The sequence below is a fragment of the Phocoena sinus genome, chromosome 13, assembly GCF_008692025.1.
Source record: "Phocoena sinus isolate mPhoSin1 chromosome 13, mPhoSin1.pri, whole genome shotgun sequence".
In the NCBI taxonomy this organism is placed as follows: domain Eukaryota; kingdom Metazoa; phylum Chordata; class Mammalia; order Artiodactyla; family Phocoenidae; genus Phocoena; species Phocoena sinus.
In genome coordinates, this window is record NC_045775.1 from 70,411,186 (window position 1) to 70,433,239 (window position 22,054).

The 22,054-nt window shown below is 37.2% G+C and overlaps 1 protein-coding gene across 2 annotated transcripts in view; it reads left to right on the top strand.

The window, feature by feature from the left end:
- CTNNA2 (catenin alpha 2) overlaps window positions 1-22,054 on the top strand; it is a 1,238,106-nt gene that overhangs the window by 263,999 nt on the left and 952,053 nt on the right. For both annotated transcript variants that reach the window (XM_032653512.1, XM_032653513.1), the window contains exon 3: window positions 177-372. In XM_032653512.1, coding sequence (XP_032509403.1) covers window positions 177-372 — 196 coding nt within the window. The remainder of the gene's footprint in view (window positions 1-176; window positions 373-22,054) is intronic.

The following is a 22,054-nucleotide window of genomic DNA, read 5'->3' on the forward strand; positions in this document are numbered from 1 at the left end:
AATTGCTGTTAATTTATATGCTAAACCATATAATTCCACATTCTCCTTAAGATAAGGCTATGTGATGTGTATTCGTGACTTAATAAGCCAAGGATACTTTAAAATTATGAGATGATAATATGCTATTTCTAGACAGTTATGCAGAGTAATTTTACAGTTGTTCTTTTGTATTTAAGGTGACGACCCTTGTCAACACAAGCAACAAAGGCCCATCTGGTAAAAAGAAAGGGAGGTCAAAGAAAGCCCATGTACTGGCTGCATCTGTAGAGCAAGCCACTCAGAACTTTCTGGAAAAGGGTGAACAGATCGCTAAGGAGAGTCAAGATCTCAAAGAAGAATTGGTTGCTGCTGTTGAGGATGTACGCAAACAAGGTAGGCAGAATAATATGATTCTAGAGGGATGTATATCGATGTGTAAACAGTGGATTTTTCTCTAGAAAAATAAGACTACTCAAAAGAGTAGTCTTATTTTTTTCCTGTCTACACTTCTCATTTTTAATTTTGCTAGAATTAGGTGCATAGACAGGTAGAGATTTTTTTTTGTTGTGGCAGTATAGCACAGCTGGTAACACTCCATTTCTGCTGTTGCTTGAAAATCTTCAACTTGTTTTCTCCTGGAGATGAAACCAGACTTTGTGTCAAACTCAGGCTTTAGGGAGCATAGGATGAGAAGACTGTACATTTATAGAGTCATTGAAAATTCAAGATTTTAAGGATGAAGGGAACAGAAGAATGTCGTGTAATAAAATTATTGTTTCTTTGTATGACTTCCAAATTTGTATTTTCAGTTCACAGCTTTCCTCAAAAATCTCTCTCTCTGGTTAGCTAGCTACCGACTGATCAATTATATAGCTAGCAAAATAGCTATAATACTATCAATATTTATTCAGCATATTTAAAATATTTTAATTGTGGTGAAATACATACAACATAAAATATATCATCTTAATCATTTTAAGTGTAGAGTTCAGTCATGTAAAGTATATTCACACGGTTGAGTAGCCCATCTGCAGAACTCTTATAAAACTGAAATTCTATACCTGTTAAACAACCCCCAATTTTGCCTTCCCTCTAGCTCCTGGCAACCAGTATTTGACTTTCTTTTTCTATGAGTTTAACTACTCTAGATGCCTTATGTAAGTGGAATCATATAGCGTTTGTCTTTTTGTAACTGGCCTGTTTCACTTAGCATAATGTCCTCCAGGTTTATCCATGTTGTAGTATGTGTCAAAATGTCCTTCCTTTTTAGGGCTAGATAATATTCTATTATGTATTTATATGGTGTTTTCTTCATCCATTCATCCATTGATGGACGTTTGTGTCCCTTTCACCTTTTGGCTATTGTGAATAATCCCACTATGAACATGGGTATATAAATAATCTCTTCATTACCCTGCTTTCAGTTCTTTTGGATTTACACCCAGAGGTGGTATTGCTGGATCCTATGGTACTTCTATTTTTAATTCTTTGAGAAACCTCCAGACTGTTTTCCATAGCAGTTGTACCATTTTATACTTCCACTAACATGCACAAGGATTCCAGTTTCTCCACATCCTTGACAATGTTTGTTATTTTCTTCTTTTTTTTTTTTTTTTAGTAGTCATCATAATGGGTGTGAGGTGATATTGTGGGGTTTGTTTTTGTTTTTGTTTTTGTTTTGTGGTATGCGGGCCTCTCACTGTTGTGGCCTCTCCCGTTGCGGAACACAGGCTCCGGACGCGCAGGCTCAGCGGCCATGGCTCACGGGCCTAGCCGCTCTGCAGCATATGGGATCTTCCCGGACCGGGGCATGAACCCGTGTTCCCTGCATCGGCAGGTGGACTCTCAACCACTTCGCCACCAGGGAAGCCCGATACTGTGGTTTTGATTTGCATTTCTCTAATGATTAGTTATACTGAGCATCATTTCATATGCTTGTTGGCCATATCTATATCTTCCTTGGAGAAATGTTTATTTAAGCCTTTTGCCTATTCTTCACTCAGGTTATTTATTTTATTACTGTTGTTGTTGTAGTTAAGAATTCTAGGTATTGACCCCTTATCAGATATTGTTTTGCAAATGTTTTCTCCCATTCTGTAGGCTACTTTTTCACTCTGTTGGTTGTGTTCTTTGATGCACAGAAGTTTTTAATTTTGATGTAGTCTTGTTCAGCAGCTTTAGTTGAAAATTCTAAGACACCATGAAATTAGAACAGACACCTACCCCCAGCCTGGCCTGTGCCCTCCATTTACTATCTAATGAATGCCACACATACGTATCCATTTGCAGAAATCTTGGTATCATTCTTGCTACTTCCGTCTCCTTCCAGATATAGTCTATTACAAGACCCATAGATTTTAACTCCTAAGTATCTCTTAAATTCAACAGTTTCTGTTTTAGTTATTCAGAAGCACCATGTTTTACCTGCCCCAGGGCCTTTATACACGCTGTCTCCTCTCTCACAGTTAAGGGTGACTCATTCTGCATATCCCAGCTCAAAGAACACTTTCCCAGGGAAACCTTCCCTGTCTCTCCTGTCATACTTTTTCATGGATTTTTCCTTGTCACTTTCCACAGGATAATTTAATTTTTGTGAGGTGACTTGATTGATAACTTTCTCCTCTGCCACACTAGAAATTAATGAGGGTAGAGAACACACTCTGTCTCTTTTGCGGTCATTGATTTGCAATGCTTAACACTCATCAGACTTCAATAAATATTTGTTGAATGAATGAAGGAATAGATGAATGAGTGTTCTATCCCCTTTCTTCTTGCAAACCAACCACTTTTTAAATTTGCAGATGGATATTTGGCCCCTGGAAATAACAACCCTTCTTCATACTGCCATCTTCTTCCCCCTAAAAGTTAGTTTTATTTACATTACACTCATGTAAATTGTTATTTTAATTTGAAGTGTTAAATTTTACATATTTCATCTAATGTGGATGGAGTATATTTGTGTATGCGTTTTAGCAACATGATAGCTTCCAAGTTTCCAAGTGCTATTGAAAACTGGTACTGCTTCTGAATTGCAGATGGACACGTGTTCATGCATCTGTAGCCTGGCTAGTTTTTTTTTTTTCTCCCTTGTTTTGGTTGACTGATAGATAATAAATTTCACACATTAAAATGTACAATTTGATAAGTTTTAACAGGTGTGTGCACCATGAAACCATCACCACCATCAATATAGTGAACGTCTCCCTAGTACTGAGGGGTTTTTTTGGTTCTGTATTTTTTTTTGCAGTACGCGGGCCTCTCACTGTTGTGGCCTCTCCCATTGCAGTGCACAGGCTCCGGACGCGCAGGCTCAGCGACCATGGCTCACGGACCCAGCCGCTCCGCGGCATGTGAGATCTTCCCGGACCGGGGCACGAACCCGCGTCCCCTGTATCGGCAGGCGGACTCTCAACCACTGCGCCACCAGGGAAGCCCTGAGGGTTCTTATTAACTAGTCTCTAGTCCATTTTCTCAAAGATTTATCTGTTATCAGACAAGTTACATTTTCTCATTTAGTTTCCTCAGCAGCCTCTTAGCTCTCCCTTATTTTTTCCTTAGAAGTTAGTTTTCACACCTTCTGTAGAAATGATATTTTAGATTTCTCAAAGCTTGTATGAAATGGTGTTTTGTGGACATAATATAATAACCAACATAGTTCTTGGCCAGACTGTTCTAGGAATATTAGAGTGAGAAAGTATAAAGATGTTAATTTAGGACAGCTTATCATGGTTGTTATTCTAGAGGATATTTTAAATTTTCATTATATTACCCATTTCTTGTTACAGAAAAATTATGCATAAGAAATGATGCTTATGTGTTGCCTGTTCAAAGCCTAACTGCTACATGTCCTTTTCTGAACAGGGTCAAATTCAAGGAAACGTTGTTATATTTACAAAATAACAAATTTTATTGGAAGAAGCCTTTGAAATTCTCTTGTGTTTCTCTCATCTTCAAATACCTCTCAGTCTCAAATACACTTCAGACTTCTGTGCTTCTTATCCCTGAGAACAAGGTCCTCACACCCTCCTTCCAGTTCTGTACCCACAGGCTCTCTTTTCTGCTTTCTGCCCCAACTTGGTTATTTGTTGTGTAATATCCGTAGCCTGTCTGGCTTTGCCCAAATTTTCTATTTGCCCATTACCCAGATTTTATTTGTAAGTGAGAGGCTGAGTTGACTTTCAGAGAGAGATGGGGAGAAAGGAACTTGGGAGAGTAAGTGAGGACTAGGGCAGGTGTGTATTTAGTCACTGAAACTTTGAAACATAGTATCTTTCCTTCCATCATAGAAATCTACTTTCTAATACATAAGATGATATTCAGAAATTATGAAAACACTGACATTTAGAAACAGTTTCCAGTTTCCTCCTTTAAAGTGGCTCTAGCATCCACACATGCTTACTTATTAAATGATGTATACTTTCAGAATTAAATCTATTAGATATCATTTACTATTGAGCTGTTTTTGCTTTTTTAGATCAAATGGCCAAAAGTATTGCCACTTTAAAATTTTAATTAATTAATTAATTTTTGGCTGTGTTGGGTCTTCGTTGCTGTGTGCAGGCTTTCTCTAGTTGCGGTGAGCAGGGGCTACTCTTCATTGCAGTGCATGGGCTTCTCATCACGGTGGCTTCTTTTGTTGCAGAGCACGGGCTGTAGTCGTGCGGGCTTCAGTAGTTGTCGCTCTGCGGGCTCTAGAGCGCAGGGGCTTAGTTACTCTACAGCAGGTGGGATCTTCGTGGACCAGGGCTCGAACCCATGTCTCCTGCATTAGCAGGTGGATTCTTAACCACTGAGCCACCAGGGGAGTCCCAGGATTGCCACTTTTAAAAAACATTTTCAGCCTGAGTAAATGCCTGAAGCTTTAGTATTTTACATCTCCATTTTCAGATTTTTAATATAGAATGAGTTATTGTTCTTTTGAAGTTTCACAATATTCATGATTATAATTACTGTAATCTAGCAAGATTATATATGAAATTATCTATTTAACTATGCCATTATTGTATCTCATAGGGTTAAACTTAGTGTTGTTTGAATTTATCATTTAAAAAATATATATTTAATCCTAGGCTGCATGTCAGGTTTTTTAAAGTGCTCAGTATGAGTGATGATGATATCTTTACCCTAGAATATTTCAGTAGAAGATTTTACTGTACTCTAAGTTATAAACTGCAAAAAAAGGTATTTGAGCAGGCTTATGACAGCATTTGTATTAAAAACAAGTAACAAAATAAATTACCTAAACATATATAAAGAAGAGAAATCGTATTCAAAGCTTAGAACACTGATATTTTTGATTTGGATAAAGATGGGATAGTTTAGACTTGGGTAAAGATGGTTGGTCAAGGGTGTGTGTGTGTGTCTGTCTGTTTTATCATAAGTAAAGTACTACATATATGTATATTGTCTTCCTAATTTAAGTTTAAACTTCATTAGGATAGGACCAATGATGTGTGTGGATTTCTTTCTGCTCTTAAAGGACCTGGCATGATGCTGTAGCACATGGCAGGTGAGATTCAAAGAGATTTACATATGAAGTTAGCAGAGCATTGGATGTCTGATTAATATATCTGACTTCCAGTGTTACTTTGGTCATTGACTATATGATTTAAGCTAAATCACTTAACCACTTTCAACCTCAGTGTCTCCATTTTTCAAAAACAGACAATAATTGTTGTGTTTGCTTCATTAAGTTGTTTTACATAATGAAGTCACAAGGATTTTTGAGAAGTTAAATTTTATATAAATGTCAGAGTAAATTTATTCATTATAATTTATGAAATCAATCTGTACTCCTTAAGAAAATAGCTTTCCTTCTTATTAATGATCAATCTTAGACCCAGGATTCTGGAGAGCTGAATCAGTGTCTAGCAGTCTCCTGAGGAGGATTGAATAGCTCAGTGTGGCTTAGAATTAGTGGTAGTTGTAAGTGGTCCCAGCAAACTATGATTGGATACTTGTGCAGCCTGTGAACTCTACATAGAAAAACTGCTCCTGGGGATTGCAGAGGGAGTTATTTCAATCAGGTCTTCATATTGAAGCTCTGGCCAGCTTTGGGACAAAGAATGCCAGAACATTTTTAATGTTTACCACCAAGCTCTCCCTGGATTGAAGACTCTAGTTTCTAAACTATGGGCTAAACTAGTGGTTCTCAAATTTTAGCAAATGTTAGAATTACCTGAGGAGCTTTGGAAATTCTTGACATCTAGGACTTGAGCCTTATCATTTAAGTCAGGAACTCTGGGGTGCAACCCAGGCATTGAGGTTTTTAAAGCTCCCCAGGTGATTCCTTTGTGCAGCTGATTTGAAAAGAACTAGACTAATTTGCTTCTTGCTCATCAGCCCCACTTGGATGACTCACCAGTCTATGTTAGCTACTGGTTCACTTTAGTGAGCTGATAGCAATCAGTCATTTTATGAGATTTATGAGCTTGTAGCTTACATAGAGTTAGATAGGGGAGACTTATATAGCAGGGACAGCCTGATATTCTATATTAAGATGTTATGGATAGATATAATTCCATGCCAAATGATGTTTTACCATGCCTGACATTCTGTAGGCATTCAGGGGATATGTGTCGAGTATATAGTATAACTATAAGTATATAGTAGAACTAAATCTGTAGAACAGTGAAATATTTAATGTTGTTGTAAAAGAAAGCCATGTGGCTGTCATTTGAAAGATAGACATTGTCCTTCGTGTTTGCCCAATAAGCAGATTAATTTAATGGTGTAACACAGCAGTTGGTTCTGTGCTATTTCATTATTATATTTCCATACCGTCTTAAGCCTTGGAGCAGTTGCTTGGGTTTTCAGTCTTCTGTCAACAGTCCACTCTCTGTCTGGGCAAGACAAATCAAAACAATTAAGACATGGCCCAGCCAATAAGATGTGCCAGGCCAGGGTGTAGACAGAAATGTACATGACCTTAACCCAACATTAAGAGGGATCTCATGGAGCAAAGTGATAAGAGGTATAGATAAAAGAGGTACAGATAGATGAAAGAGGTAGCTTCTTCATGGAAGCATTTCCTAAATCAAAGAGGTGGTCAAACCTTTCACTATTCATTCAAGCTTTTCTTTGTTTTGATACAATTTCAAATGTGGAGTGATATGGTTATATCAGCTAGTTCCACTATTACTATTCTTTTTTTACCCAATCAATATTTATTGAGTAACTGATGAATAGTGGGCAGAGACAGACAGAACAAGACTGAGGAAAACTAACAGAGGGAGAGAGAAAGGTGTCCTCACATCTCTGAGGAGGAATAAATCTTTGCCTCTTGATGACCTGGTAGCTTTCTCCTTTCCCATCCGCTTTGGTACTGGGATGTGGTATTGGTGGAATGAGCTGTCCAACAGAAACTCCCATTTATATCAACTGTGTGAATTCCCCAGCTGAGATCTGGTCAGAGGCCATTTCACTGGACAAGAAGCTCCTAATTTCACGCAGTTCTGCCTCTTTTCCTCCAGCCGCCCTATTAATATGTAAAGCAACACTGTGGGGAAGAAGGAGGGGAGTGTCCCCTTTCCTACCCTGCTTTCCACAGAGGTCAGCCTCTCTAAGGAGGAGCATTTCAGGTATTGCAAGGATTCTGATGTTCCTCTGCTTGTCCTTTTTCTCAGGTATCCCTTGCTTTATGCCTCTACTCTTTGCATCCTGAATGCTTGAGTCTACTAGAGATATTGAACTTCCTTTTTCTGTACTGTGCGGTGGCCTGACTACCCTTATATGGATGGTACTTTCCTGTATTGTGAATGCGGGGTCCTCTTGTCATGGGGTGATATTTCACTCCTGTATGGCTGGAGAGCTAGGGGAGCAGGTGCTTCCAGTGAAGGGGAGCACCTTCAGAGAAGAAGAGAATTCTAGGACAGAAAATGGGGATTTGAGAGGCAAAAACTAGATGAGAAAGAAAGAGAACTCATTTCTCATCACATGTCTCACTTCTTGGAGCCTGGACTTTGCTGAGTAGGATCCATTACTGTAAAAAAACACTATTATTCAAGTAATGTAATAGAGTGCATGTTTATTAGATCAAGTAAGGGTAGACCTTGAAGTTGGTATGGTGAGTGTCTCTGCAGTTTCAGACTGCAGCTGAGTCAGGGATCTGGTGATGCTTTGTTGTGTCCCCACACTGCTGTTCACCGTCCCTCCCATGGCACCTGCTTCCCTCCTTTATAAAGGTTTCTTTCACAAGTGTTTCTCAAAGTGAAGTTCACAGACCACCTGGTTCAGAATTACCTGGGTGAGGTTGGGCAATGTCCATAAAAAATTGATATTCCTGGGCCTAGCCACAAAACTAGATTCAGTATGGCTGGGGTAACACTGGGAATCTTTATTTCCAGGTAGTACCCCAAATGAATCTTATGCTTCCAAAGTTTGAGAATCGTTAATAGCCTAAACTTATTACATCTTTATATACATCATCTTTAACTAAAGTCTTCATTTCCATTGAAAAGGGTGCTATCCAGGAATGAGATAAATTTTCAGAAGCTTTGCTATCAGACGTTAAAAAAATACAAAAAACCTAGAGATATATACAATGACAAAAATGATAAAAAGAGGTTTGATATGAAAGTATCATGAAGAAAAACATGCATAAATGTGGAAATGCCATACGCCTTAGGGTTCATCTTAATGCAGATTTTAACATTTGCAGTAGTTTTATCTATTGCATATTTTGTTAAATAAAATACACCAGTGAGCCAAAGTTTGCACTAGCTGAGGGCCCAGGAATATGCCACATCAACCTGGAGCCCTGTTTATGGCTCTTGTTGCAACATATTGGGAGATAATGGTAGACAATTCTTTCATCTCACCCCTCTTGCTGGAGACCTTGGGGTTTTAAAATGCTGTAATCTTTCAGCAAGAATAATAAACATAATAGCTTCCATTTATTGGTTGTTACTCCATTTGTAATAGACTTTGTATGTGTTCTCCTAACATTGTCAACTGAAAAAAATGCACAATGTGGAAGTTGTGAGTTAGATTTTATTTGGGGCAACATGAGCATCATAGCTAGGGAGACAGCCTCTTGGCTAGCTCTGAGGAACTGCTCCGAAGAAGTGGGGTGGTTCTGGTTGGTATATATGTGATTTTGGTGAAGGGGGAGACATGCATTCAAGCGCACATTTTGGCAGAGCGTTGCTGCTAGTCACAAGAAGGTTGCTGCTCATCCATTAATGATTTTAGAGCTTTCCTAGATATGAGAGGATGAAAGAAATTGGGCTCATAATATCTTTTCCTGAAAATATCTAACTATGTGAAGCGTGTTCTGCCAGTTTTTCCCAGAGCACAAGAGTGCCTCATTCCTGATCTATGCCCTGAACTCCTTTCAGGGTGTGTTGAAGGTCAGTGACTGCAGTAGCTAGAGAACTGGTCCTTGTAGAGCCAGATGGCAAGTGACCATTTTTAGTTGGCAACATCATTCTGTTAGTCATTTCAAGTCCATACTGATGCTGAAAGAGCTCCATGTCCAGTAATTGACTAATTCAACAAATATTTATTAAGTACCTATTAAGCACATGTACTATTTGCGGAGTTGGGAGTATAAAATACAGAAGAAAGAAAACAGACATTCTCTGCCTATAGGACTATTACATTCTGATAAGAGAGAGACAATTAATACAAAAAAATTAAACAGGGTGATGATTTCAGGCTACAGAAGTGCAATTTAAAAATGGAACCACCAAAAGCATGATACATGAAAGATAAATTGGTAAGTTGAACTTAAAATTGAGACCTTTTTCTCTGTGAAAGACAATGAAGAAAAATCATAAACTGGAAGAAAATATTTGTAAGTCACATATCTGATAAAGGACTTGTATCTAAAATATATAAAGAACTCTAAAAAATTCAACAATAAGAAAAGGAACCATCAGATTCAAAAACAGGCAAATGACCTGAAGATATACAGATGGCAAATAAGCATTTGAAAAAAATGTTCAACATCATTTGTCATTAGGGAAATGCAAATTAAAACAAGAAAGAGACTTCAGAGTATGCCTACTAGAGTCAATGAAATCCTCCAAATTAACAGTAACAATGCTCGTGAGGATGTGGAACAATAGGAACTCTTGTACATTCAGATGCAAAATGAATTAGCCATTTTGGAAGCCATTTTGGAAGACAGTTTGGCGTTTTTTTGTTTTTAATAAAAGTAAACATAGAATTACCATACAACCCATCAGTCTCAGTCCTAGGGATTTACTCTACTGATTTGAAAACGTGTGTCTCTACAAAAATCACCTAAACTTGTTGCATTAAAAAAAAAAAGCTTTATTTTAGAATACTTTTAGACTTACTGAAAATTTGCAAAGGTAATATAGAAAATTTTCATAGCTCTACACCCAGTTTCCCTATTATTAGCGTCTCATATTATTATGGTACACTTGTAACAATTAATGAACCAATATTGAGACATTATTGGTTGAGCTGAGCACAATAGTAAGAAACCATAATAACAAGCCCTTATGCATACGTGCTTAGCAAAAAGGCAAGGACAAAATGCAGTGTGGATGCTAAAATATTCTTATTGTTAAACTGATTTGCAAGGAATGGTAAATTACACATCTGCATGAATAAAATGGGAAATCTGGTTTCAAAGACTGCCAACTGAGGACTGTTCCCTTTAATACACTTTACTGAGGTCCAAACTTGTCAACTTAAGGAAAACTGTTCTTACCTTTCACAGAAAAGATTTAAAGAGGCTTACAGGGATATACAAAACACAGCAAGAAAGAAAATAGAGATCCATGGAAAAGAAGAAAAAACAATGTCAGAGACTAAAGAGGAGCCAGGCATGCTGTTCATACGGATCCACCCTGGGATGGACCAGGTGTCAGGAAGGGGCATGGTGGCAGGTGTGAGGCAGTGGATCCAGAGTCAGATTCCAGTTCTGCAGTTTTCATGCTGCATTAGCTGTGTGACGTGGGCAAGTTACTTATCCTCTCTGCCCCAGTGTTTGCATGAGTTAAGTGGGGCTATTCATACACACACTTCCCGGACTGCTGTAGAGAGCAGATGATGGGATGCATGTAAAGTGCTTAGCACCAGACCTAGCAGCTGCAGGCTCTAAAAGCCTGGTGGCTCTTGCCTTTATCATTATCATCATTGTTATGGTACTTGTTACAACTGAGCAACAAATTGCACTCTTATGCTTTATAACAAACCAGTTGTAAACGTAAAGTTTTATAATATTTTAATTATAAAATTTAAAACAATCTTTCAGGTAGATCACTCAATAACCTCCATTTCATTTGAATTTCACCTTGCTTTAAGGTAAAATTAAACCAAACATCTGATCCCTACCATGCATAAAAGGAAATATGCTACCTTACCACATAAAGAAAACTGGTTATCAAGCATTTCCTCCCTAATAGCTAAGTCTGTAATTCAATCAAAAATGCATTTGACGTAAACGTCTTGAATAACAACAGGGTAGGATTGTCCAAAATGAAGCTGATTCACTGATGCATCCCTAATTATGATATATGCCAGCAACTTGATGCAACCCCTGTCTTCATTAGCAGTGGACCCCTCCGAAACTGAGACCGAGTGAGCAAGCTTTCAGAAAAGAAAATAAATGGACAAGGCAAACAGCTTCTAAAGCCATGCTGAATTTTGCTAATCGCATGCTAACATAAGGTCCTAGAAGACCGGCCCTCAGGAGTGACATACAGGCAATATGGAAAAATCAGACCTTACAATAAATTACGGAGATGCCATCCCAACATCTCAAAGCTAAGCATAGGGAATCTTAATCATTATAAGCTAATAATGGACTTCCTGTTAAATTGGAGAGAAAAGGGCAGATAGGAAAGGCAGCAGATGAATGACTTCTTTTTAAATCAAGAGTCACTGCCTAATGTTGTTTATTTACAAATCAAGAGTCACTGCCTAATGCTGTTTACAAATCAAGAGTCACTGCCTAATGCTGTTTACCTGTATTCTTGTTCTCATGGGTCAAAAAGAATGAAGAGCCACTTCTTCTCCCAAACCTACCCCTCCACTGGAGCTTTTGGTCCCCTTCGCCTGTCACCTTTTGGAAGACTCAACTTGGGTGATCTCATCCAAGATGAGATCTGGAATTATCAGTTTCTTCCTTTCTACCAGAGCAGTTCAAACAGATGCAAATGTGATAGGTTAAAACAAACAGAAAGCCTTACCTAACTGCAAACCACCTCCAACAACCCCATTTTTCTTACCCCACAGTTACTTTTCTTTTTATCATGCAATATAATAGATACAGAACCACATGAGGAATAACAAGAATACCAGTATGCTCTTTGCTTAAGAAATAAAACTTTGTCCATGGAGTGGAAGCTGCCTGCTTATTACCTCAATGTCTGTATATCCTCCCCTTCCTGCGCTCACTGCTCAGCTTGGCCAGGGAACCACAGTCCTGAAGGTGATGTCCATATTTTCCATGCATTTCCCCCATCATTTTATTATGAAAGTGTTCAGACATTGAACAGTTTTCCAGGGAATCCCTGCAAAACCGCTACCTAAATCTGTCATTAACATTTTGCCGTACTTGCTCTATCACAAATCTATCTCCCATGAGTTTTTAAAATAAATGTGCTATGGGTGGTCTCTTTTTCACTCATACCATTCTGGCTTTCAGACTGACCACTCCATGGAACTGCTGTGGTCAGAGTTACTGGGTTCAGCTGTCGGTCATATCTGGCCATTTCTCTCTACAGCTTTGCTCAGTCTCTCAATAGCATCACATGGAGTTGACAACCATGCTTCCCTCCTGGGCCACCCCTATTTCTCATGGCTTTTGGCTTCACAGTATTTCCTTTCCTCCACCTCCTTCTGGTTCCACATCTGCTTAAGAATCTAAATTTTGGAATGTGCCAGGGCTCAGGCCTGGGCTTTCTTTCCTCCTCTGTCAGTCATCTCACTCTATATGCCAAAGACTCCAAAATGTTTACCTCTGGGCCTCTGCTGAAGGTAAATCTGTGTAATATTGCTCTCACTCAAACCCAAATATACTTTCCTTTATTTTTTCCCCATTTAGTCATGGGACTAACAACTTAGTTGAGTCGATAGCATGAGTTATACTTTATTCCTTCTTCCCTCACATCCAAAACCATAATTTAATTTTATTAGCCTAACTCCAAAATATGCCTTACATCCACCCATTTTAAAATGACAATATAGCATAGCTATAACGTAAGTTATGAAACTAGACAACCTACATTTGAAACCTGACTCCAGAATTTACTAACTGTGTGATAAGTCACTTAATATCCCATAGGCCTCAGTTTCATCATCTGTACGTTGGGAATAACAGTAGTACCTATCTTTTGGGGTAGCTGTTAATATAGGCAGAGTACTTAAATCAGTGACTGATACATAGTAAACTATGTGTTAAATTAGCTATAAATGCTAATTTAAATCACTTGTTCAGAAAGGCCTTTCCTAACTCCTCCATAGAGAACAAAGTAGAAAAACAAAATTTTTTTGGTGGGTAGGAACCTATAAGACAACTGAAAGAGAGGATACGTTTATCAGTCAGATTCTCCAGAGAAACAGAACCAGTAGGCTATATATGTACATATATCAGGAGATTTATTTTAAGGAATGGGTTCCCGTGATTGTAGAAGCTAGCAAGTGGGGTAGGCTAGCAGGCTGGAAACTCAGACAGGAGTCAGTGCTGCAGTCTTGAGGCAGAATATCTTCCCCTTCAGCAGTTCTGTTTTTGCCTTCCAACTGATTGGATGAGGCCCACCCACATTATCAAGAGTAATCTTCTTTACTTAAACTGATAATAGGGGCTCATGTATGTGTGGGTCTGTTTCTGTGCTCTTTGCTCTGTTCCATTGGTCTACCTGTCTGTCTTTTCACCAGTATCGGACTGTCTTGATTACTGTGGCCTTGTAAGTCTTGAAATTAGATAGGGAAAGTTCTGCAACTTTGTTTTTCTCTATTGAAATTACTTTGGATATTCTAGATCCTTTGAATTTTATATAAATTTTAGAATCAGCCGGTTATCTATTTATTTAAGCCTGCATAAATTTTTATTGGGATTGCTTTGAGTCTGTAGATCAATTTAATGATAATAACTATATTAACAGAGTCTTTGAACGTATGAACATGGTATATACACTTCCATGTATTGAGATCTTGTTAAATTCTCTCAGCAATGTTTTGTAGTTGTCATTGTGGGAGTCTTGGACATATTTTGCTGGGTTTATTCCTAGGTATTTTATGTTTTTGTTGCTGCTTTGAATAGGATTTTAAAAATTTAGCTTCCCAATTGTTTGCTGCTACTGTATGGGGGATGCAGTCGATTCTTCTGTGTTGACCTTGTATCCTATGACATTGCTAGATTCGTTTATTTGTTCTAGTAGCTGATTGTAGATTTTCTGCAGCTTTCTACTTATGCATTCATGTCACCTGCAAATAGTGTTTCTTGTAAAGAAAAGCACAAAAACAAGTCCTGCCAAGTTTTTCCTCTGTAAATTTCTATTTCTCCAATTCCATGCTCTATTTCTTAGAAGTGAGTCACCTAGTCCAGCTCATAGTCAGTAGAAGGGGAATTAAGCTTCACCCCTTGGAGGAAGAAGTAGCAAAGAATTTGTGAGTATATGTTTAAAAATAAACAGCCATAAATATTAATTAAAATTTGGAGGTGAGGTACTTTGAAGCTATGCAAATATCCTGTTTTTCCTTAAAGTTTTACCCATTAAGTGTAACATTCATCGGTGGATCTTACCTGCAGCAAATTACTACTTTGGTGTTCTAATGGTGATGTGCTATGTCCCTCATATCATCTATATTTATTACTTGGAATTATTCTATAAGTAAGTTCTACCTTATTTATTTATTTATTTTAATCCTTAATTTATATAAGTATGGATGTTCTTATTCATTGGGATATAATCAAATAACATCTTATTTTTCTCAAATTGATCAAGTTTTGTCCTTCAGAAGCTCTTTGATGTTGGCTTATGTCCCTTTGACATGTCCAATATGTTAGGCAGAATTTTAAAGATATTCCCCTCAAGATTCCTGTTCTTTGGTTATCCAATAAAACACTAATCTCGGGGAAAAAAAAAAAAGAGTAAAGTTAAACTAATAATGGATTTTCACCACATTTACAAAATACCTTGACAGCAGCACCTGTATCAGTGCTTGATTAGATAATTGGGTGACATAGCCTGACCAAGTTGATACGTTAGGCTAATCATCACTATGGGTAACAGTAGATAAATGATTCTTTGTGAACTTGAAACAATTACATATAGATGAGACTACCTATATTTTTCCTAAACCTCCATATTATGCAGTGTTTATGAGCTTGCCTTTGGAAGTATGTTGCCACTTGGTGCTGAATTTCTCTTGAAAGACCCTTAACCTACCAAATGAAGGCTGTGGTGTTACAGATGTCAGAGGAAGGTGCCCTGTGGTTTTCCATATGTGCTTCTGGGGGACAGTGGAAGTTTAGTTCTGCTAAAAGCCACCTTGTGCCACCAGCCATCTTGTGTCAGAATTCTTGTTTGTCAAATAATATTGACAAAATAATATTGTCAAATAATATTGGCAAAATGATATTGTCAAAATAATACCAGTCCCATCTAATCCACAAAATTTTAAGTTAGATAAATGCCATAAAAGAATTTGAGAAAACATGAAGCACTTTTCAAATTAAATATGTGAATATTCAATTGCTTTTAAAGGCATGCTTTAAAAAGTGAAACTAAAAGATAAGCCAAAAAGCTGTATTTTCTAAGTAAATATTTAGATAATTTTTCCAACTTTGGTTTAATCCATGTTTTAGGTTTGTATTTCTTATCATTTTAATGTGGATGAACAAGGATTTAATGAACTGTTGTCATGATTTATTTGAAATTCTACTTTTAAAAAATACTTCTAACAACCAAAAAGGACAACTCAAATTTGTTCATTCTATTAAGCCAATCTGGCCTTTCATTTCAAATTTCCAAAAATAATTGATGCCATGTAAGGGAGCGCATATTGTTGAAATAACGTATTTCAGTGTTTATGCCATTTCTTTTTGTTCTCTGTGTTCTTATGGATGGAATAAAATTTGAGCTCAAGTATGATTGCCTTTGTAAGGCATAAAATTATTTAATAAAACTGCCTTTTAAAAAGCCCTTAAAATGTGCGCTGTATTTGAATGAGTTGCAGTTTGTTGCTTCTTATAATAATTATAATTCACTGATGCAGATTCATATGGGAGTATTTAAGGGATGAAAGATCAAAGGTATTAAATATTTACCTTCATTAGAATGTGTTTTTTTTTTTTTTTAATATAAGCAGAAAAGGAAAACTAATTGGTTTACATCGGATTGTAGGCTTAATGAACTTCCTGCTTTGGTAATTTCTTAAATGTCACAACCAATAATATTGACCTGTTTCTCTGTGGGCTTCCACTGAAACAGTAGATGATGTTTAAAATATAAATGTAAGTATTATAACTAATAGGTCTCCTTTCCATGTCAAAAGCTCCAGATAACAGGAGGTTGCTCTTCTTGGTACATTAATCTCCTGAGAGCTCCCATGTGTTTGTTTGTGTTCCTCAAGAGAAGGGGAACAGGATGGCTTCATCAATAATTAAGCTTGTTTCTCTGAGAAAGCCTACTTTCATCTCAGGTCTTAATTTCTCAAGTAAAAAAACAATATCTTCAAATGAGTTAATCTCTAATATCTCATACATTTTGGTCTTGTTTAAAAAGGAAGAGGAAGAAGAATTAAGAATAAGTATGCACAGCCCTCTGCTGGGGTTTTTTTAGAATATTTCTTCCAGCTTGAGACATAATTGGTATATAATGCTGTATAAGTTTAAGGTATACAATGTGAAGGTTTAATTCTCATATATTGTAAAAGGTTTATCACAATAGGGTTAGTTAACACTTCCTTCACCTCACATAATTAGCATTTTGTTGTTATTGTTGTTATGGTAAGAATATTTAAGATCTACTCTCTTAGCAACTTTCCCATATACAATACAGTGTTGTTAACTATAGTCACCATGCTGTACATTACATCCCCAGAACTTATTCTCCTTAAAACTGGAAGCTGTACCCTTTCACCAACATATCCTTATTTCCCTCACCCCACAGCCCCTGGCAACCATTAATCTACTTTCTGTTTCTATGAGTTCAGCTTTTCTAGAATCCAGATACAGTGGATTGTCTTTCATACAGTGTTTGTCTTTTTCTGTTTGAATTATTTCATTTCATGGATGCCCTCAAGGTTCATTTGTTGTTACAAATGGTAGGATTTCCTTCATTTTTAAGGATGACTAATATTCCATCACATATTAATCCTTTCCAACATTTGTTATCTCTTTTCTTTTTGATAATAGACATCCTAACCGGTGTGAGGTGATATCTCATTATGGTTTCAATTTGCATTGCCCTGACGCTGAGCGATGTTGAGCATCTTTTCATGTACTCATTGACCGTTTGTATGTCTTCTTTGGAAAAATGTCTATTCAGGACCTATGCCCATTTTTAACTGGATTATTATTTTTTGTTATTGAATTATATGAGTTCCTTATATATTTTAGACATTAATCCCTTATCAGATACATGGTTTGCAAATATTTTCTCCCATTTTGTAAGATGGCTTTTCATTTTGTTGATTGCCTATGTTGGATTTTGTTTAGTCAAACAAGACATGGTTAATTAAGTTCTGAGGAGCTTCTATTCCAACTGTGAAGGCAAGGGAAGTGCCAGGGAGAACACTGGAAAAAGTGTAAACGTATAAGCATTTTTAAGAAAAATACAGCTTCCTTGCAGAGGTCCCGCCTGGTTCTTTTATTTCAGCATTGGGAAACAGATCATTACATTGTTTAGGGGTTGTGATCTGCGGAAAATAAATAGATTTCATGATTTTTATTAGTTTTTTTTTCAATGCTGGATAAGATATACTCTGCGTAGAGGGTTCTGGAGCTTAAACAATAAAGCTAAGAGAAGTATTAGAAATATCTTGAAGATAATTGGCCTACTTCTTTCAGCTTTCAGACAGGACCCGGTTAAAAATCAACATCTTTAATTCATATTTATACTTTATAATGTTCTTTCTCGAGTAAATGCAAATAATCACTAAAATAATTAAGAATCTTTCTACTCTGCTCTTTCTACTCCCATATTCAGCTTTTAAGAAAAAGAAATTCTGAAACATGCAGTTATATGAACTTAATAATAATGATCTTATATCCATATAATAACATAGAGATAAAAATCTTATATCTCCAATAATAAGGATCTTAAGTCTAGTTCTAATGAATTATAGTTATGCATAACTCATACATCTACACAATTTTATGTTGTTTGTTTTTATTCTAAGTGTGCACCTCCTACTCCAAGAGTGTCAGGGTATTTTAGAAATGCTTTCAAGGATTGGAACAAACTCTTTTTCAGGCTTAGCCATTAGTTTACTACAACTTTAACCAAATGTTTTTGCCCCAGTAATTTGTGGGGACTTACTCTAGTAAGTTTTTATATCTTTCAATGTTTAGAAACAGTCCTATTTGACAGATATGTGATTGACAATTTAGATAATGACTGCCACCCCCTTCCTCTTTCCATTTTAATTAAATCTATACCACTAATATTTTCAGTCTTTTTTTTAACACTGTTCAATTCACATTTCTCTACAGTAAAATAACTTATAAGCTTAAGCCAATTCTTCCAGGTATAGAATAAGATTGATGCTGCTATGTTTCTTCCTTGTTTTGTTGAATAATTCAACTTTATTTTCATCTTGCACAGACCCTGATATCTTCCTTTCATGCAGCGGAAATTGGTTTGAATTTATTGCACACTTTGATCCCCAGATTCTTTCTGTGTAGCTTCTCCTCCATTGCCTTTTCCATCCAGAAAATAACTATTTAGGTGTTTATTACTTGTATTTATTTTCACCTTGACTATCAATATTGTCTGTTTATATCCTACCTTCTCCTTTTATTTCAAAGGGCATTGCAAGGTAAAAGTAGGCTATGTGTTAAAAGTACTAAACCACTTATTATGTCTTATATAGTTTTCTAACATCTCTGCATAGCAGCATCATTTTTCCATTTCTCTGCAAGTCATCATCAAACCTAATATCTAATACTATCCATCTGTGTTATTATAAAGCCACAGTCACAGAGTCATATAATTTTTGATCTGAAAAGGAACTTGAAGTTTACACTGTTTACTGATACTCTAAAGATGAGGAATCAGACTCCTAGATTTGCCTATTAAATGTGCTAGATTTCACAACCCATTAGAGGAGGATCAGGGCTAGAGGACAGGTTTTCAGGTATGATACTCTTTTTCTCTATGCTGTTTAATATGAAGGAATCAAATTGATAGAAGTTGTATTTCAAAGCTTTTGTTGGCTGTGTGGTACCTGGAATGTGTTAGGGCTCATATTAAGACAACATCTCACTCTATCCATGCCCCTTCCCTTAAAGAATAGAAATAGTGAAATGGTCCAAAGACATATTAGACAGTGGCCTCCTTGGGGATACACAGTTACACAGATAGGTAACTGTCCTAGTGGCTCCACATAAGGAAGGACAAGGGAAACTTTCATTTATACTACCAGTTCCTACTCTCCAGTGGGGAAAGTAAAATTCAGTGTTATAAAAAACTGTGGAGGAGTTAATTGAATAATTTATAGTAAACTTTGGTTAGCAACATTTATGAATCACCTTTAATAAGCAAAATATTTCATATTAAAAACATGATATTCTTAAGTTAAAGGTAACTCACTAATTTAGTTTTACTTATTTTAGCCCTGTGTTTCTAGTTGTTTCAATTACACAGAGCTGCAGGCAACATATTGCTAAGGAAGTATCATTCAAACAATACAAATATATATTGTATTTACATTAGCAATAAGTGTGTGGAGAGTCATATTTGAATTGCAGCATACATGAAGTCTAATAATTGAAACTTTTAGGCCAGAAATGCTATTGAAAAGTTGTGTGTCACTAACATTATTCAAACAACCCACAACGACTAAATTGATAATGAAGCAGGTAAAGAAACAGTGATTTATAATTAAAATTTATAATAGCAGCTATCAGTACTGATGACATAACCATGGTAGACTCTGCTCACCAAACTGTTTCATTTTCCTCCTGACCTAAAAGCTGTATTTACCACCCTCCTCTGCAGGCAGCTGAGGACACGTGACTGGGCTCTGGCAGATAAAATGTTGACACATACGATGTATAACATTTCCAGTCCCAGCCCCTGAAACATTCATACCATCCTCCACTTTCTTTTTTTTCTCTCTTTAAAAAACTTATTTGGGCTTCCCTGGTGGCGCAGTGGTTGAGAGTCCGCCTGCCGATGCAGGGGATGAGGGTTCGCGCCCCGGTGTGGGAAGATCCCACATGCCGTGGAGCGGCTGGGCCCGTGAGCCATGGCTGCTGAGCCTGCGCATCCGGAGCCTGTGCTCCGCAACGGGAGAGGCCACAACAGTGAGAGGCCCGCGTACCGCAAAAAAAAAAAAAAAAAAAAAAAAAAAAAAACAAAAAACTTATTTAATTGCAGTATAATTGACTGCATCCTTTGCCTTCTATCCTTCCTGTTAAATGAGGAAGAGAGCCCAGTGCAAGACTCTGAGACCCTAAGATGCAAGTGTCTGGTTCCTTAAATAATCAGATCTCTCCAACCCCACGTTTGTTCCTCATTGGAGTGGCAACAGAGAGAAACAAACTTTTATTGTGTTAAATGACTGCCCTTTTGGGTAGTTGCTTATAGCCCTTAGCCCGGATGGATCGAATATTAAAATGAAAGTTCATATAATTTCATCTGTAAGAAACAAAAAGAATTCATCTGTAAGAAAAACAGACAGAATTTGCATACTTTGATATGTATGAGGGCCCATCAAAAAAAAGCCTCATTCGTTCTCCAGAGACCAGAGAGCAGGCTCTGAGATCAGAGAGGGTCCAGAAAAGGTGAAAGAAGTGGGTGCCTTAGACAACTCCTTCCTGGAACTTTAGGACGAGGTTCTTAACAGTGCCTTTTCCCTTAAATAGACTAATACCAGCATGTGGTCCCATGGGTAAGGTCATGAGGTGATCAGAGAGTCTGTCTAAGCTGAAAGGATAATAGAAAAGCTTACATGTGATCCATCAAGCTAGGAAGAGATGTGCCCCAAACCCGGCGAGATAACATAGTTTTGCCTGGAGGGCCTCTTGTGATGTCTCTGGTATCCAGTAGGTGCATATGTTAGAAACAGTAAGAGTAATTAGAGGTTATGGTAGCGGGTAGGAAAAAGAATAGGAAATTAAGGAGCAGATCTATCTTTTTCATCATCTCTCAACAAGAAGACTTAGTAAGTTTTTAGTTTATCCTCAAAAACATATCTGTGCACAATGTGGTTAAGATGAAATGAGGTAATACATGTGAAAGTACCGAGTTCAATGTTTGTCTCAATAAACATTTGTTGACCATTGGTTGAAATGATGTTTATTTTCTTTAAAAATTACAGGAGAAGAAAAGAGTATCTCCCCTCTCTGCTAGATATTTTCAGAGACATACGTCACTTTTACTTTTTTCCAAATTAGCTGCATTCACTGACTTCTTATTTTCAAATATTCTTTTACTGAAATGGTTTCCAAACTTCAGTAATGCATTAAAATTGCCTGGGGAACTTGTTAAAATATAAATTCCATATGCACGTTGAGTAAGAGTCTTTTATTTGGGGGAGCAGGGAGAGTGAGAGAGAGAGAGAGATGCTTAAAGCCATTACTGAACACCCAGATGGCATGTCCAGTGAGATCTGTCCCTGCATCCCAGGCTGTAACACGCCCTTCAGAACATACACCATCTCTTCTGCATTAAAGGTTGGCTTTAGCTGGGAATAGCATTTCTCCCCACAGGAATATGGCAGAATCCTACCTCATCCTCAACATGTAGTTTAAAGACCAGCTCCAGAAAGGCTTCTGAATTTCCACAATGAGATGCCCTCTTCCTCTATTTTGCACAGCCAGCCCTAACACTTCGTAACTCCGCCAGTGTTTATTCTATCCTGTCGGTGTTATGTTACTTGCATACTTTCTCGTTTTTGCCTTCTGCTGTTCCCCTGATTATAA